The following is a 19,581-nucleotide window of genomic DNA, read 5'->3' on the forward strand; positions in this document are numbered from 1 at the left end:
GTGGGGATCTTTCAGATTAAATTGCAGAGAAGCTTTCTCCACAACAGCAATCCAACATACCAAGGTTTCCAAGCCAGTCGCTGCTGACCTGTCCAAAAAAAAGCTGAAGCGTAATTTACTGGATTTCTGTAAAATAAGCTCCAGTTTCGTCTGAGGCTGCAATAAGCAAAGCTACGACTGCTGTGGAGCTGTAGATAGCGCATAAGGCTTCATTCTAGAACTGTGAGAGCAGCGGGCAGCGTTTCCTACTTAAAGAACCACAAAGAACGGAACACAAGTGTGCTGGAAAAAGAAAGTAACACTAATCTATCAAGAGACAGGGACAAAGTCTGTCCCTTCCAATTACATTAACGTCAATACAACCACTGCTTTCGATCGAATAAAGATTTCTCCTCTCACACAGGCTTAGCTTGCTCATTGCCTACCAAAAGCCATTCAATGTCGAGCCATGCTCCTGTTAACTTCTTCCTCGAATGAGAGCGTTGCCCTGATTGAAAAGAGCCTGCATCGCTGCCAGCTGTAATAGCACCATACGAGGGACCTGGAGAAAGGACAAAATGAGGTTCCAAAATTTTAAAGACAAAGACGTGGCAAAGATAAAATAACCGCATGTTTTAACTGCAGTTATTCGAGCACTAGCAAACTTCAGTCTTTCCTGCTCTAAACAAAGAGATCAGCACCACCGTCACCTGTACCCATGGATGAATCTCTTCGCATGAGCTTAGACAATAAATGTGTAGAGAAGATCCTCCTCTCAATTTCAAAAACAAAGCTTAACACACACACACACACACACACAAATGCTACACGTGAGTTTTCCTAGACCCCTGATGAAGCGTCAAAGCCTTTCCTCCCAGCACAGCCCACCATTGTCCAGCAGTCTGAGAGATGCTCTGAGGGTTGTTCTCAGGTCAAGGCACCACATCTTGCCCCTGAGCAGCAATGACAGCTGAATACAAAATATCTATGGAAACGACTGCTGAGGGCGCAGACTCATGTTTTAAACAGAAATAAAAACCACCTATCTGGCCAGGCTCGCAGGCAAAGGTAGCCCTGTGCCAGTTACACTCTTAACCAGCATCTTCATGCTCAAGGAGCAAAATAATTTCTTCTCAAAGCTCTCCATCATGGTGAACAACCATTCTTTGAAGTGATGGCACAAAGCCACCATGGATTTTCTTTTTTTCCTTCCACAAACTAGCACTGAACAAGATCTCACAGCCAGAAAGGCACCATCGCACTCACCACAACGCACAAGGGCTGCAAACCACGGTGGAGCTGCTGAGCAACAGGATGGGAGCACTGAGAACATCGGTCATCCAGGAGAACAAAGGGGTGGGCGAGCCCTGGCAAAATAAAGCTTTAGGTAGCAGAAATCATACAAACGAGTCTGGAATCGGATGCTGGGGAACTGTAAGCAATCCTGTTGCCTGCTGGGTTTCCTGAGCTGGTAAACCACCAACAAAATGCCAGGAGAAGGGGGAACGCTGCCCTCAGTCTGCACAGCCAGGTCCAGACTGCATGTTTTGTCCCCTTAGCACAGGAACTTCTCCATTCACACAATTCACCCAGAAATGAGCTGGCATTAACATAACATGAATTAATCCAAGGATGCTAACACATGCCACACTCAGCAAAAAGGTTATTTTCCCAGAAACCTCAAGCGTACTGACGTCCAATTTACATGAACAGGACTTTGCAGAAACATTCCCTCTTGCACAAATCCTTCAGCCTGGGCTTTAACTTGCTGACATCGATGAAGAGAACTGGGCATAGAACTGGGTTATCAGGGCATCCCAAGCAGATTTGTAACAAAATCACTGGCTTGAATATCGACATTTCCACTCCCATATCTGTAGGCACGATAAAAAAAGAAATACCCCTTCCAAGAAAAAGCTCCGGTCAAGCATAACTACCAAGCCAGCTATATTTCAATACAAACAGTAAGGTAAATCATTTGACAGTGGTTATGCTGTATTAAAATACACACTGGTGTTATTTCATACAAGGTTTTAGGCTTTCCATTTCAATTCTATTTTTTTACCTGGCAATGCTTTTCAGCCTAGCACAATGCAAGATTCAGTTAACTGGTACAACCTTGGAGTTTGGGCCAAATGCCAGTTTTGGCCCTACAGCAACTGAAGCCAATGTAACAGGGCTTATTTGTATCACCAAACTACCTGAACTTTTGTTTCCGAAGGAAGACAGCAAACTCCTGGGGAAGTGGGAAACATTCCCATGGAAAAGAGAAAGCCACACCTGTAAGCTTCAGGCATTTCCTTATTATGAAACCCAATCCTGCGGACAAGACATACTTACTCAGCATTTTTCTCACTTCTTGCTGCCAAAAATAAGCGATATATTTGAAGTGTACACAAAGCTGTCTCTGTAGAGACCATCATTTCACAACAACATCATCTTTTCTGTCTATTCGCAGAGGCTGGACCTACATTTTTTCAATACTGTACACAAAGACCTACATAATTTGAGCTAGAAAAATACTGCCATGTTTGACAAGAAGAGGTGCGGCCAAATGTTTTCTTATGTGGTTCAGAGATATCACAGTCAGGCAGCATCTTCTCAAAACATAACGAAAGATGACACTCCATCAGACAACATAGATGTGCCAGGCAATAAATCTTGCAGCAGAAGGCTCCTTCCTATTTTAATTCTAGTCATCGCTGATCAAGAGATACAGTTGTCTTTCTCGAGACAGACACCGCAGAGGTGAAACCAACGCAAACACCTCAAACAACTGAAAAAACACTGAAATGCTCAGGGTTTCATTTAAATCCCCACGTACTCATCCTGGTGTAATAAAAATAGCCCACCCCACTGTGTGCACAATCCCTGAGATCAGTAGATATCCCGCAGCTGCCTGCGCTATTCAGAACAGCAAGGAGGCTTGTTTCAGTTGGGCACATCCATCTGCTTCCCCCTCCTCTTTTAACAGAGGCGTCACTTCAGCCCCACGTATGGAACAGGCTGGAGATCTCCCCCACTCGGATTTGCATCTGTGCAGCACTGACCGCGAAAAAACACCCCCACGGTTTTGGTAATTTGCATCTTTCATCTCAATGTTAGCAAACAAAGGTCTTTTTGCAGTACTCCACATAAAAACAGGATGGTTTCTATTTGGTATCTGAGCAATGTTGGTGTCAGGGCCTGACGAAAAGGCTCTCGTGTATGTAGCGGCACAGACTACAAAAAATCCACCTAAAACCAGGGTAAACACTTGATCACTTCGTCCGTGCCAAGGTACGCATTTGACTGGTTACAGCACCAGATTTAGCCATGTTACATAGTTTAAAGCTATAGATACGTTCCAGCTGTGCAGACTGGTCTTGAGGTAGCAAGGTCGACCCTTCCATCCACAGAATTAGGCACCAAAGCGAAAAAATAACACCCCAGTGCCCGGTCCCCAGGTTCTCCAGCCAGTAAGGAAAACTGAAGCAGTGGCAGCAGCAAGAGTCAGAAGAGGTTAAAACGTTACCGCCTAAAGAACAGATTCTGATATATTATCTAGTAAAATCTATTTGGGTATCAGTGGCTGCTTTTCCTTCAGGAAAAGAACCCCTGGGTCAACACTCCATCCTCCCCTGCCTAAATTCCACATTTGTGTAACAGGGATCATCACACTTGGCTACTACAGAAGGCCACGGTCAGGCCGCATTTACCAGTGACTGACATGAACCCAGGTACTATAGACAAGCATCACAAAAAATTGCCCCCTGCCCCAAATGCTTTATGAAAAACAAAATGTTCCTTAAAAAGCAGGTTTCAGATTCAGTTCCCTAGTAGATATCACAAAATTTGACAAAACGCAAAAAAAAATCCCAACACAATTTTACAACGTCCTTTCAACCTCACATGTAAAAAAAAAAACCCTACATGCACAATTAAATATGAAAAAGATAATGACAAAACAAGAGAACAAAAAAGCTGGGCAATATTGTTCCTTCTAGCTTCAAAAAAAAAAAATTATAGTGCACTCAGTTTGCCAGTTTAATAGGTGATGTGACAGGTCCTTAGTTCATCTTGGGACAATTTGAGAACAGAATGATTAGCAGTGTATGATGACAGTGATCACTCGCTGGTTCCTGGAGAGCTGATAAGTTATTAAGCTAAACAATGCATCACTATTATGAGCAAGTCAGTGCACTAACTGTAATTTCCTTGAAAGCTGAGCAGTGCATGATTATACTTGTCCACTCAGACTCCCTGCTGGCAGCTCCGTATTCTGCTATTGTTCTGCACTCTTGAGTCTTCCCAGTGCCCAGGATGCAGCCGTGTGAAAATGTATTCTTCATATTCAGGCTCCGTTGTGGCAGCTGTCATCTGAAGGAGAGCGGGAAGAGAGACGCTCTCTGTCCTGAAGCGCAGCTACTAGAGCCCCTAAAAACATGTGGCTTTGTTTGTCAGCACAAGCTGCCTCTCATTTCTAGCTGAGGCAATTTCCATTTCAAGAGTGCTCTGACTTTGGGATGACACATATATACCTATAAATATATTACACACATATGTATGTGTATTTGTGTGTATTAAAACATGCATACATACATTTCTGGTTGTTTTCTTTATGAAGCTCAGGAAGACAGCTGCTATAACTGGAAGCTCAAATGAACATCTTTCAATTCTTATTTCTCTCTCAAGGTATAAGCAAAGCCAACAGAGTACACCTCTGCTAACAAACCTACAAAAACTATAAACAGAAAAGACAAAAGGAGGCAGCAGCTGGATGATAAGGATTTCAAGCGGCTAATACACAGATTGGAAACACGGCCTTCATCTGTCCTACTGCAGAGAGACAGCTCCAGGGGCAGAGACGATGCAGGACCTGGAAAAAACACTCAGGTCCGAATGCAGACGTGCTTGGTGAGACCGATAAGCCGCTCTGACGTGCCTCAGCGTCTCCCTCTGCAAGGAAAGCCAGCAGCATCCCCCCCTCGAGGTGCCGATCCGGGGGTGCACCAGGCTGGGTGACCATGGGGTCACCACAGGGCCTGATCCTGCACCGCGGGGTCACCGTAGGGCCCAATCCTGCACCGCAGGGCCACTGCTGCACTGCAGGGCCTGATCCTGCCCCGCTGGAGTAAAGTGACTCCCCAACCCCCTGGTTCTGTGGAGAGAGAACAGAGACCCTCATTTTGATTCCCAAAACTAATTCTTACAAACACACCTTCACTCGGGCCTGCGTGGACAGTCAGTGCCACGCAGCCTCCGCTCCCTCGGGTGCAATTTTTACCACGGCTCCCATCCCGAATGTCGTCAGCCAGCCTGTCCAGCAGGAAAAGCTTTTAAAACCCCCAGTGTCTTCCCCTCCAGCAGCAAGAGCCATTGCAGAGTGTAAGCCCCATTGGCTTCCAATGAGCCTTGAGGTGCCAAGTGCTTAAGTCAGTTTTTTTCAAATGGGACTTATGCGATTCTGAAAATATTATCATGTACCTCACATTAGATTTGATATAAAGTGAACATTAAGTGGTAGGAAAACCTGACACTGAGAACATTTGACAAGTGCTTAAAAGGTAGGTCCTAATTCATTTTAAACTTTGTTTTATGTAAGACTCATTTAAGGAGCGCCATGAAATTCTTTCATTGTCCTTTTCTCTGTGCTGATCCTGCAAGGAATACATAATCAGTGATATGTTTAAACAAGCCGAGGAAAAACTACTACTCTATTTTGAACCCAGGAACTGTTCTATTCCTATCACGGAGCTTTTCAAACCCAAGAGAAAGGGGAAAAAATGTTACTGTTGGAATTAAAAACACAAAGTGAGCAAAGGTAATATTGAAAACGTGATACTAGTAATACATATAGGATAAGCCTGACCTATAGTTTGGAAAAAAGGTTAACACCATTGCTATTCGCACAGCACATACCTTTACAAATTAATTATTTCTATCCCTACAACAAGATAGCATTATCTGACCATTCTCCTGGGCAGTAAAGAAGGGTTAAGAAGTCAATCAATTCTACTCCAACTCCTAAACTAACCATCCCATAGCTGCACTGCTGCAACTGTCTATGAGCCTGTGCCATAAACATAACCAAAACTACTTGGCTTCAAAGATTGGTTTGGTTTTGTTTTCCCTGAACTCTGATCGCATTCAGCAAGTTAACAGCATCTTCCACAACACTGGAGGTGGGAACTGTTGACTTGGAGCCAGGAATTCCATCAACTGCCTTGCTACGATCCCCCAACTACACCCTCGGTTATCCAGCCAACGGAGATGGCACCAAAGATGGAGCCATTAACTGCTTTAAGTCCTGTGGGCACCTACAAATCCATAAGAAAAATGCATTATTATGTTCCAGTCAGTGGGAACTCAAAAAGAGATAAATAGCAATAACACCCCATGGAAGGCTATCAAACATGGATTAACAGCCAAGGATGTATCAGTTTAAAACCTCTGTGATCTGCTATCAACACACAAGAAAATGAATGTAAAGCATATGCTCACATACATCTCAAAAGGACAAATCTTACATGAAGCATTTTACACATACGTGCACATACTATATATCATCTCTGACTTTTCCTTCTTTTTTTCCCCCTCCGGTAATTAGGTCATTATCACCTTTACAACAAGATATCCATTCCAAAGACACTGCTTGACAACATCATTAAAAGCTAATAGAAAACCATATTGTTTGGGGACTATTCCATATTTAAATAATTGCTTAAGATCACAATTCAACCACCACCAGAATGAACAAAGGCATTGGAACGGGTACAGGGCACACAAAACTCTTTAACATTAGTCATTCAGGCTGATTTTACACTCCTGTGCAAGTGAAGAGTATTTCTGGGCTGTCACAGCCCAAGAGCCCCCAGGGGAGAGCTCAGTGATTTGGTACAAACCCTTCCCTTGGAGCCTTTCATCCCTTCCCAGCCGTAAGCCCTTCCCTACACACAAACACAGGGCGTTTGGCCTGGGGTTCAGGCTCTGCACCCCTGATTTGGAAGAGGCTGCCCAGGGGAGCAGTGGAGTCACCATCCCTGAACGGTTTAAAAGGTGTTTAGATGAGGTTCTTAGGGACATGGGTTAGTGCTTGAGTCAGGTTATGGTTGGACTCCAACCATCCTGAGGGTCTCTTCCAACCAAGATGATTTTATGATGACAGCACCGCGATGGGTAATGTGACAAGGCATAAAGCCAACAAAATGACTGTATGTACAGTAATTAAGAGAACGACTCGGAAATGCTGCGCCTTGGAGTAACTTGATACCAATACGAAGACTGGAGAGAAAATTCTTTCATACAATGTGGTTTCTTCACATGACCGCTATTACAGCAGGATGGCAGACACTGTACAGCTTTTACTGTAGGGCATCCACCACACTATACCATACATTAAAGTCAGACCAAGTAACATTTGGACTTCATGTCACTCTAATACTTTCCCTTACTTAAATCAAGAATATAAGTAAAACTCTCACATAGGGCTTGGGTAGCTTCGTTCATCTTGCATATCCACCTAACACCATTATAAATGGTAACTCAGCTGTCTGCCCGGTACAGAAGTGAACACGCGCCCTTTCCCAAGGCAAGCTTTGCTCTTACCAAGCTATGGAATTTTTTGGTTTCTAGTTTAAGTTAGAAGAGCCTTGAGGCTGCTCTAACCTCAGCTAGTTTTTCAGTTTACAGCCAATAAGTAGTTTTGCATGAAATGCTCACAAAGAAACATAAAGGACCATTACATTGGCTGCAGTGGACAGTTTCTCCTCCATATTCACAGCTGTCTCCAAAACTGAGAGGCTGTACAGTCTCACTCTTAAGTTCAAAAAACCACTTTGTCCACTTTGAAAGAGACATTAAATCACACATTACAATGCTGTGTGAAGCAAAGCATTACAATGTCAACAAGGTCAACAACACGTTAACACAGAGGAGCGCAAAACTGTGCAGGGCTTTAAGTACGAGATCCAACGGGACAAAATCCTAAGCGACCTCCTCTAGTTGACCCAGCCTTGAGCTGGGATGATCTTCAGAGACCCTTCTTGACCTTGGCCATTCTGTGGAGGTTTGCTGGCTTTCTAATTCAGTGATGACAGCACGGTACCAGGCTTAGACTGAAAACACCACAAAAACGTTAAGGTTCCACTACGGCATTAACTGTCAGAGTCCTGTGTGAGGCTCCTGTGGAGTTCTGAGACATCCACGCTGGCTCACCAGCCCAACCTGTGCTCTGGCATCGGCCTCTCGCCCCGCCATCCAGCCTGCTTGGGTCAAGCTGAATTCTTCTGACCTCTTCTCTGCTTAGCCAAAGACATACTGGTCTAGCAAAGCGGTTCCTGGCAGCCGTCACAACACTGGGACACCTGCGTGCCAGAAATCCTGAAAAAAAAGCAACCACTTAAAAACATTCTATGTCGAAATTGATGCTTTGTTCTTTAGGAAGCCAGCAGCCTTGTACACTTGTAACTATCATTACCTTGCCCGTAGTGCAGGTAACATAAACTCATTTCATTTTGGGGAGTGATGCATTAATTTTATTTGCGCAGAAATTGCTACATACTGTCTACTCTTAACAAAACCAATAATCGATTTGTTTCCCCTTAGACTGGAAAAGGTAAATATTGTGAAACATGTAGTCCTGCCATTCGCTGCAGAAAACCCTTCACTAAGAGTCCCGGACCCGCTCAGGAGAGAAGGAGCCACCAGCAGCTGGTTCCAGCCCTTGCAGATGCAAACAAGCCACGCACGTTAAAACCCTGCTTGGCTTACGAAAACGCCAAATGGGTAACAACGTGCAACTCAAAACACATCATCTCAGTATAGCATAAACTGTCCTAAATTTATCCCCACAGCGGTAAGAGGTTAATTCTCTCTTTCCCATTTTGCAAGCGAGGAGTTTGAACGTGAAAACAATTAAAGGCACAATTTTAACATTTGCTAACCTGATATTAAGATTTCTGAAATCATTTGAGTGATGGCACCTTAGGTGCAAATAAGATAATTTAAGTAACAATTATCAAAAGAAGTATTTTTACTGCTGGAACTCCAAAGCAAATTAGACAAGTCAATCGAGGAGAAACTGGTGACAAAGCAACTGGAACCAGTCCATTTGCGCAATAAACCAGACTTTGACAGCAACAGCATCTTCTGCAAGAATATTTTCCTCATTTCAAATCAGTCCATGTAGTTCAGAATGATCATTAGTTCATTCCAGGTTAAGAAACAAATTAGGAACTGAAAAAGCAAGTGAAGTTGCTCCAGGGCCTTAACAGCCAAGGCTCCGGTCACCATCAGTTCCACGTGTCCAGTGCAGGTCACATCACACCGCCCAGTTATGAACACAAAATACGCTGAGATCTTTTGGCCTAAATACTCAGCGCATTTGATATTGCTAATTAGTTTAAAACCAGCAAATGAAAATGTTTGTTTTCCATGTTATAATCAAACTCCAATTTCCATCCAAAAGCAGCTTGAAAAAGATCACAACTGAAAGATTAATCATGTAATAAGTCATCCATCATTTTCAAAGAAGCATCAAACTAAAGACTAAGTAAATCTATGTAAATGTATACAGTTGCTTAGATGCATACAGAGTATATCCTTCTCATTATTAAGAACAACCCTTTTTCCTTTTTGCCAAGACTACATTTATTTGCAAGTGAGTGCCTCAGAGGTTATCGAAAGCAAAGACAAAATCTTCTTTTAGAAAAAGAAATAAAAGCTCCAAAGTTGAACAAGATTAACATGGGCCATTTCAATCAAGGCCTCTGACTTGTCAACTTCAGCGAACTCACCCTGTGAACAGGGTCTCTGTGTGGCATCACTACGGGTTGAATACCGGCCTTTTAACCAGAGAACGAGAATAAATATTCAGGTATCATTAAAACCAGTGCACATCATTACCCAGAAAAAGAAAGGGAGGGTCACACCTACGGTTTAACTGTTCTAGCCACGTCAAAACTTGTAGATATTCCCCTCCCAGCTATAGAAATTCCCATTTTAAAAAAAATTCACCTACTTGAATACTTCACATAAGACTTAGAGATTGCATTTAACTCTAAACAAGTGGTGTAGCTTGCAACACCTTATGCTATCTCCAGTATCCTCTGTAACAAGGACACTCAAACTTTGCAAGCAATGAAAATGAACTTTTCTTTTACAGTTACATCTCGATCACACTCACACTTACAAAAGGGTTGGGTTTCTACTGTATAAACAATTTATATTGAAAGAGTTTGGGTCAAGGACAGCCTATCACCAGTAACAGCCCTCATCTCCCTACAATTCCCAGCCAGTAAGTAGCACTAATATCTTAAAAACATCACATGAATGAAAGTTAATTGGACCACAAAGGTCTGAACAAAATCACTTTGCCTACTAAGACATCCCCACACCAGTGTAGCTCAGAGATCCCTGTATCATTAACAAATGGTCTGCTGCAAAACTTACCACGTCTCTTTCCTATGTGCGAACCTATGTGCTCTGCTATCTGAGCATTACGGCTCCGAGCCCTCCAGAGCCGGCTGGAGTTCAGAACTAGATGTTTTATTTTAACCTCCAGCAAAGCACATTGAACAGACAAAAGTAAGGAAGTCGGTTCTGCTTGGTGAGGAAGTTTAGGCATTCACTGCTTTTTTTGGATGTGAAAATAAAACTTTATCAAGTACAACATGTTTATTATACATCAGACCACAAAAATGAGCTCAGATTCTGTTTCCGTGGTCAGCACAACTTTCTGCAGTATGTCTGACGCTACCGAGGGACCGTATAGTCATAGAACACACTTAATCAATCTTTTGTGCCATAATAGAACATTTTTGTCTGTTGTTTTCTCTCTTTACAACTATATCTTCTAGTTTGCTACACAAAATCAAGCTGAGGTCTGGGTGGAGGAGAGATGGTTTTACTTTGACATGATAACTGCGACTTACAGGCTTTGCTCTGTTGATTCTGAGCTGCAATGAATGGAGTTATTTCCTCACATTCCTGTTGTATAATTCCTCCTTTACCAGCCTTCAGCTATCAGCAGATCAGAGCTGGAGCTGGCAGTAAACAAAAGAACAAATCTGCACTGTTTCCTCTGAAAAAAGAAATTATAGCCCTTGTCCAAATATATTAAAACATTGAAACATGCAGGAAGATTAAGAAGTTGCGTGTTAGATAAATGAGGTAGTGTGCTCAACAGATGAAAAAAAAAGAATTAACTGGAAAGATTTACATATTTATAGAGCACAAACAAGGTATTGTCAAATAGTCCAAGCCATCAAACGGAGCCTAATTTAAGTTATAACTCAGTGGAAGGAGTAGCCTGTGGATTCAAACTATTGTGTTAATGAACAACTCAGCTGTTACTTCTTGATGATGAATGCACCATAGTCACACTTTTCCTGAAGAGACCTGCAATACATTTGCTCTGTTGCTGAAGCGTAAGAGTATCCAGCTCGCGGGGGGAGCCACCTAGGAGCTAACAAACCCCTCCTTTTTCATTTAAATATTGACTTTCATCTGAAAATAATAAACAAATATTCAGTGAAAGGAATTTTTAATGACTTATACAGCAAAAGATAAATATTTTTCCTCTATTTTATTTCTCAGATCAACATGAGTGGGCAACAGCGTTGTTTCCTTTACATCACTGATGTTGTACCCTATCCCCAGATGATGTGTTACATCTGTGCAACAGCTCTGCCAATGGATGGAAATAGTTCAGCATGGGAAACAGGGAAAAAACAACCAGCCTGCTACAAACTACATCCAGGTATTTATTTAAAAGGCAAATGTCCAAGTTCAGACAAGAGGAAGAAAGAAAAAAAATGAACAGCCCTGTTAAAACACCCAATATCTAAACCAATGTTTTGCCAGCACTCCGTGCTCCCCAGAGTTCCACCGTGGGTTTGATCCAGTACTTCTGTCCCACTTTTTGAGCTGCATTTAGTTTCTAAGCGCTCTTGTCACCTTCGGACTTGGCACCAGCCTCGGCCTGACCAGAGCACACGGTGGGTTGGGGACTGAGGGCACGACTGCCGGGCAGGGACAGACACACAACCAAGCAGTGCCCCACCGGCCAGCCCGTGTGCCAGAAGCTGAAAAGAAAGGGAAATAACAACAACATTCGTAGATAAACAATAAGGGACCATCAGGAAGGAAACCTGCTCTTTCCAAGGTTTGATGTATTAAACCACCGCAGAACGTTCTCACAGCCCAGCAGTGGCTGAAACGCCCGACAGCCCTGAAGCCAAATTGATGACATTCAGAACTGAAGAGCTTATGTTCTTCGTTAGCCCAAACAAGCAACTTCTATTCTCTCTGCTCATTTAACTCGTTCTCAGCAGCTCTTACTGATCCTGAACACTCGCAGCAAATTCAGCCCCACACATGCACATGCGGTGTCTGGACACCAGCGCTCGGTCCCTCTCTAACACATCGTCACCGTGTCAGGCTGAAAAAGAAGTCCCCAAACCTCAGATATCACACATACATAAACCCCAGGAAAGAAAAAAAATATTTTAAAAAACCCACAAGACATTTGGGAGTCTTTAACACACCAAAAACAAACAGGAGCAACTCATTTTAAATGAGTAAACGCTACCTTATAACCTGCAGAAGTCTTTATTCAGTGTCCTCCTAGGACATACGGGATGGCAGAACCAAGGGGGGAGAAAAAGGTTTCAGCAACAGGAGTAACTTCCCTTTGCCAGGTAATCACTCAATGTTGCAGACCAATCTGTATTTCACAAAAGGGCATAAACGACATTTGTTTGTCTGAGTTCATACCATAGGACGCAGAATACTGATCTCTTGAATGTCTTCAAGTGATGCGTAGATACATTTTAAGCACTTGTTTGTCCTATTATGTTCTGAAATCCAAAATAGACCTTTTGTTACAGTACCTCCAATTTCAGGACACCTAGACAGTAAACAAGTGATCAGGGAATGAGAAACACTTATATTAATAGCAATGACACACTGTTAGTAAGCAGAGGTGTCAATTATTACTAAGCAAAAGGGACAGATTACCTAAAATACCATCATAAACTCAGCAAAGATAACAAACCTAGTTTCATTATTCATTCAAAGACTGAATAAAATCCAGTTTATTTTGTACGGTTTATCATTGTTTATTTCTTGCTACATTTTTATTAGAACGAATATTTTCCAGCAGCTCTCCACTCTAAGAACATCTCCCACCTCTGGGCAGTGGAGGCAGCAGGACAAACAGCCTGGGACACAGGGCAGAGCCCAGCCCGGTTCCTCCACCCCACCCGGCATCTCTGAACCATCTCCCTTGCACAGGCACTTTCTGCATTCAGTGCCGCACCTGGGAGCTTGCACGGTACCTGGAATCCTGCTTCGAGTCACCAGCACCCACAAACTGCACCTCTGCAAGACCTGAGCGTCTTGGAAAAGAAAACAGACTGACAGATGCTTTTGAAATGGCTGCTTTAAATCCTTCCGTGGCCAAAGTCTCATCCTATACACACACGGAGCTTGTTCCTTCTCTTCAGGACGATGAAACAATGACCATCTCAAATTAAAGAGTATCAGAAGACTCTCACAGATTTTAAAATTTGTGATACTAGACACATGACCTACAATAATTTTAACCATCCAGCTCTGTGAACAAACCAACCTCTCACATTCATCCTGGGTATAACTTACTATCATTAGAATTTAAATAATACACTTCTCCCTCAACTACTTTGTTTCACTGTTTACCACCAAATCTTTGTATTAGGTACCAGAACAGAGAGGAAAGGCTACTTGTTAATTCATTGACTCCAGATGTTCAAGGATCTACCAAAGCATTACCCAGAAATCGGGCTAATTACATTACACAAATACAGTGCTTGGAAGGACCCTGACCCCACTTTATTGTCTAAGACTTAAACTCTCCATATATTTTTATATACACTCAAAAGACAATGTCAGGCTCACCTTCCTTCTCCCTCTGGCATGCACTGGTGGCTCAGTGCAAGCATTACCCAAGACATCCATCCTCCCCCTCCACTCAGATTTAATTCACAGAATGCTGGGGAATTCATATGTAGTAAAAAGAGATACAGTTAAAAATATTTTGCAATTAGGGAAAAGAAAAATCAAGAGAGGAGTGTAGCAGCCCATTAGTATATCTATCAAGTCCTCAAGCAGGTTACTTGTGGCTCATCACCCAAAAGCATGAGATGGTTTAACTCTGACCGCGGAAGTGGAAAGGGAACAATTTTGGTGGGAGGGAAACTGCTCTTTTTGGAGGGAGGTGGTCACCAACAAGCACTGTTCTCTGCCCCAGAGAACGAACATTTACAGCGGCACAAACAGAAGAAAAAGGATGCAACATTAAAACCAGGTGGTTGTTACATTTACATACACAGCGCACCTCCTGAGTAGGTGAAGAACCCTGGCACCAAGGAACTCTCAAGCCAAACACGGACACAACATTAAAACTCTGGGATGACGATGACAGCAACAGCAAAAGCTGAGATGTGCAAATCTTCAGCACGCAACCAAAAATTACGTGGACCTGATCCTGCCTAGCAGAGCTCAGCTGAAATCAATAGGTCTGCACTTAGAGAAGCAAAGCATCGAAAGCTCATCGCTCAGTGTAACTGCTTAGGGGTTTCGCTGTTATTTATTTCTGGACTACTTTTCTTAATGCAACTTTGCATAAAATACCTCATGCCTAACTTAAAGTTATGATTAATGGTGTTTTTCTTTCAGCTCAGTTCAGCCCACCGTTTTATTCACTACTGGTCTCACCTCTTCACCTCGTTAACTGCTTTCTTGCTTCTGGCCATAGGAATAGTTCCAAAATCGCTGTTCTTTGTTAAAAAGAAAAAATACTGCTATTGTAACAGAAGCTAAATTAAAAGACTCATGTCATGAACAAGGGCAGACTGAAGGTGGCAAAAGGTCAAATAAGAGGGAGATTTGTTACTTTTCCTTCCCAAGAGGATTAATAAAAACGTACAAGATTTTAAAAAAAATCGCTCCAGCTCTTTTCCCTGGTGCATGAGAACATGAAAGAGCCTCCACTATTCCCTCCAGATCACTCCTCAGAAGAGCCTATGTAAAATTTGTAGACTTTCATGCATGACTAACATAAGGACACTGATGATGTCATCGCCACCTCTCTGGATCACATCTGTCCCACAAATCATTATTTCTCACCAGCAGCCTCACAGCCCAGGTAAAAACTCTGTTTAAGGTCTCGCTGGGAAAAACGTAGGTGATACAAGTAATGGCATCTTTGTTATCCCATCAGAAAAGACAAGCGGGGATGTGGGCCACCTTCCCCTTGCACCCCCCAAGCGGTCCTTTCCAGGTGGGGTGGCTGGGGGGGGAGATTTGTCTGGTACTCATATAAAAAGCTGTTGTCTCTGGGCACGTTTGTTTGTTAAAGGAGGAGGGAAAAGCAGCAGTGGGATCATCAATTTATGGAGTTACATCTCCCAGAGATCCTCACCTTCCTCATACACACGGTGTTCACCAGAGCAGAAGGTTTGGGGGTCAGGGACCTTGTTTGCCGCAGGACATGTAAAGAGCACGCAGGAGAGAGCGATGTTTCTCTACTGTCAGCTGTCTTAATGGTGACACAAACAAGCTTCCCCTTCTCCCCCCTGCATGTCTACTGTCTGCAAAACCAACAAAACAAACACAAGGGAAATAAACAGAAGTTTCCCATGCAGATAAACCTTTCCACAAACAGTTTTTGTTCCTGACCACTGGGATTCCATGAAAGCTGGGGGGGGGAATTATCAATACCCGCTATACATGGAAAGGGGAGGACACCAGAATACCGAACTGGCAGGTGTTGTACCCAAATGCAGGACAAGGTATCGCTCCCCAAAAGGCTTATCTTACCGTCCTAACCCTTTCACAGCTCTCCAGCGCTGAGGATGTGAAATACAGTGTGAAACAAAAAGACAACAGGACCATCCCTGAACTTAAAAAATTCATCAAAACCCAGTCTATGCATCAGGAGTGACAGATTTAAAGATTTCACTGTTGACGTTAACAGTGACATTTGAAGCATGCGAAGGAGAGCAACAACCCCTCCAAAATATCAGCAACCACTTTCAATTATAATGAAACAACACATTAAAAACAGAAATTTAAGACTGAAGAGCCTTTAATGCCTTGCTGAGTATTCAGGGCCAGCAGTAAACAACGTGCTGATACACTTTACACAGCAAACAGCGACAGCGATGAGCCAAATGGGCTGAGCCCAAATCAGAGCGAAATTTCAATGCACGAAGTTGAACCGTAAGATAAGGGACCGTAATCAAATTACACCACAAACAGGTCCATTCATCCATAAGCATTATCACAGAGGGAGGATTGAATTACAGCTTGGAATAAAACAATTTAAGAAATAAAGAGCAAATTTATTATCTATTTATTATTTTCCTGTGGCCAAAGAAAATTTCCCACCTTCATACAAGAATGCTATCCGAGGTGAATCTGGGGAGAACACTGAAATACTTAATTATGAGGCTGGAAAAACAAGAAGAGTTTGAGCTGTGTTATTTACATTCCCATTCCTCTTTCTGAATAGAGCAACAAAGTCAACAAGCTAAGTGAAGACGCAAGAACATGCAATTGCACTTCAAGTTGTTTTGCTGTGAAAGGCCTAAGCAGCTTCAATACATTCAATAAACCAGCCAGAGTATTTTTTTCCTCCTTCTAAAAAAAATATAAAATATCACAGTGCCTTCCACTACGTTTTTTTCTTCTTTTCCCCGAAAGCTCTCACAATTCATTTTACTCAATACCACAATTTTTAAAGAGAACCAAGTGCAAGACATGCATCGCCCCTCATCCTCCTCCAATTTGGCAGCATTGAAAAAGCACCTTTTAAAACAAACACACGTGTGGATGATTCTCTCTTTCAGTAAGTGCTGGAAGGAAAAACAACCAGGAAAAAAAAATAGCGAGAGGAAAAAAAACCCACCACCAACCAACACTCCTCCTCCTCCTCCTCTCGCTGCTGTTGTTGCCTTTGTTGTCCGGCGGTCGCCCCGCGCCCGCCGGCCCCGGCCGGGCCCCCCCGGCCCCACCTGTTCATTGCCCGCCCGGGGCAGCGCGCAGCTCTGGGCAAGGCAGCGGGAGCCCCGCCGGGGGCGGCCCCGGAGCGCTCCGGGGGGACCCGAAACTCCAGCGCTGACCCCCAGGACCATCTCCCAGGCTTGTGATTGGGGAGGGGGGTGTAACGAAGACTCAGGTGTCCCTCCTTCGTCCCCCCCACAAACCCTGCCCTCTGGAGAGGAGGGTGTACCCCCTGACCCCAGCACCCTGACTTCGTGCAAGGAGTGTGCCCTCAGCCACCCAGAACCCTGCCCCTTTGCAAGGAGGGTGTCCCCCTCTCCAGCACCCTGCTCCTTTGTAGGAAGGGGGGTACCCTACCCCTTTGCAAGGAGCGTGCCCCCCACCACAGGACTCTGCCCCCTTACAAGGAGAGATGTCCTCCATCCCAGGACCCTGCTTTTTTCAAAAAGAACGGGCGCCCCCCCAGCCTATCAACCCACCCCCTTGAAAGAAGGGTGCTACCCTACCCACTTGCGAGGAAGGTACCCCCACCCCAGCCCCTTCACAGGGACGGAGGGTGCCCCCCACTCCAGCACCCTGCCCTTCTGCAGAAGGAGGGTGCACCCCCAGCACCCAGCCCCCTTGGAGCAAGGAGGATACACCCCGAACACTCTGCCCCCTCGCAAGGGAGGTGCCCCCCAACGCCCTCTCTCCTCGCAAAGGGGGTGCCCCCCAACACCCTGCCCCCTCGCAAGGGAGGTGCCCCCCAATACCTCGTCCCCTCGCTAGGAGGGCGCCCCCAGCCCCCGCTCTGCCCCATCCCCAGCACCTACCTCGTCTTGGAGGACAGGAAAGCAAGTTTGATTAATCCATAGGTAAACAACTGGATGCTCTCCTTGGCTATGCTGGCCACTCTGAGCCTGTGCTCTAGGATATGCAGTTCCATCTTTTCCTCTTTCTCATTTGTAGTTCATCTATCCCTGGGGTTTATTTTCTGTTTTTGAATGGGGAGGGGGAGGGGGGCTGTTATTGTCGGTGCCTTGTTTTTTTTAATATTTTTTTTTTCCTCCGGCTCCTTCTCCCCCTTCCCGGCTCCGCGGGCGGGGAGAGGCGGGCGGGGGGGTAAGATGATGGAGCAGAGGGTGCAAAAGTTGGGGAGGCCGGCGGAGCGGAGCCGGGCAGGGAGGGAGGCAGCGGAGCCCGGAGTGCCGAGCAGCTGGTGCTCGCTGGAACAAACAACTTGCCACTCAAGCCCGGCCCAGCGCGCCTGCGCGCCGCCCCGCCGCATGCCGGGCCTTGGAGTCCGCGCCGCCGCCGGACGGGACGGGGCGGGCCCGTCTACCCGGCCCTGCGAAGGGGCGGCCCGGGCGGGCCCGTCTACCCGGCCTCGGGGAGGGGGGACCCACGCTGCCCACCGTCCCGTCTCTGCCTTCGGGGGCGACTTTGAGCAGCCACTTGAAAACAATAACATTTATTTACAAGTATTTGTAAGGGAGCAGGCTTTTTGTTTAATTTTTGTGGCACCTATTGTTCGACTCAGATGGGGGAGGCACATAGAGCATTTGGGAAATCACAACCCAAAAGCCAGCAGAAAGGAGAACTTCAAAAGTTTTCATTAGCAACAAGGAAATACTCAAATCTTACCGTGTCTATTCTTCAATGTGGCAGACGGGGAGTCCTCATCTGTTTCCCTGTAAAGCAAATATAAAGTGAAAAAAAAACCCAACTATTTGCATGCAAGTATCACAGAGGTAAAATCACAGTTGTTAGGATCATGAAAGCAGCTTTGTGTGTGTGACAGCTGGTGGTGTTTGAAGGGTGAAGGGCCTGTTCATCCCAGTCCTCACCCTACTCCTGGATAAGGAGGTTGAAGGGAGGCTGGAATGGGTGGGCCTTCAAACCAGAACCCAGAATGGGGGCGGCTCTGCCACTGAGACACTGACCCCAGCCACAGTGCTCGTGAGCATCAGCTCATCTGCACAGAGCGCCACTGACACCACGCAGACTAAAACAGGAATTCAGTTTGGGCTTGGGGTATTCTTAAACAGAACTTCAGTGCAGGGCTCCCTCTGACTTCAGATCACGCCAATTCTGCCATGAACACAACAACAATAATACCACCTAGATCACAATGGCACTATTTAGTAGAAGATCTCCAACAGGCTTTATGAAGATGATCAACAGCAATCCTTCTGTTCTACACATGGGGAAACTGAGGCACAGGATGTGTCCAAAGGCATAAGATCAGGGCTCAGTTGGCCAAGCCCCACTTCAGACCATTCCTCTTCTCTATACAGAAGACCTTCTGCAGTTGTAAATTAAAGTTTTGTTCTTGTGGCAGAAATCCCTTGAATCCAGATCTGGAGACAAGCTTCTGAAACTAGGATTTCCAAACCCTTTCAGTTCTGTTAGTTCCCACTGCGTGGCTGCATTTCTCCCCTGGACAAGTCTGTTCCTCCTTTGTGGCCATAATTCTGAAAGGCCATATCCCAACATTAAAAGCTTTAAATTAGAGGCACCCATATCAATATTTAGTTAAAATCATCCAGAAGAAAGACAAAGATAATATGTCAATCTCTATTTTTTTAAAAGTCCTTA

General features: G+C 44.6%; 1 protein-coding gene across 1 annotated transcript in view; it reads right to left on the reverse strand.

Annotated features, from left to right (window-relative positions):
• CASTOR2 (cytosolic arginine sensor for mTORC1 subunit 2) overlaps positions 1 to 18,210 on the reverse strand; it is a 115,925-nt gene extending 97,715 nt beyond the window's left edge. Inside the window, exon 1 of the mRNA XM_065852883.2 lies at positions 17,817 to 18,210. Within this exon, the coding sequence (XP_065708955.1) occupies positions 17,817 to 17,929 (113 nt within the window). The 5' untranslated portion in view covers positions 17,930 to 18,210. The remainder of the gene's footprint in view (positions 1 to 17,816) is intronic.
• Positions 18,211 to 19,581: the final 1,371 nt, after the last annotated feature.

Source organism: Patagioenas fasciata, chromosome 19 (genome assembly GCF_037038585.1).
Source record: "Patagioenas fasciata isolate bPatFas1 chromosome 19, bPatFas1.hap1, whole genome shotgun sequence".
Lineage (NCBI taxonomy): Eukaryota > Metazoa > Chordata > Aves > Columbiformes > Columbidae > Patagioenas > Patagioenas fasciata.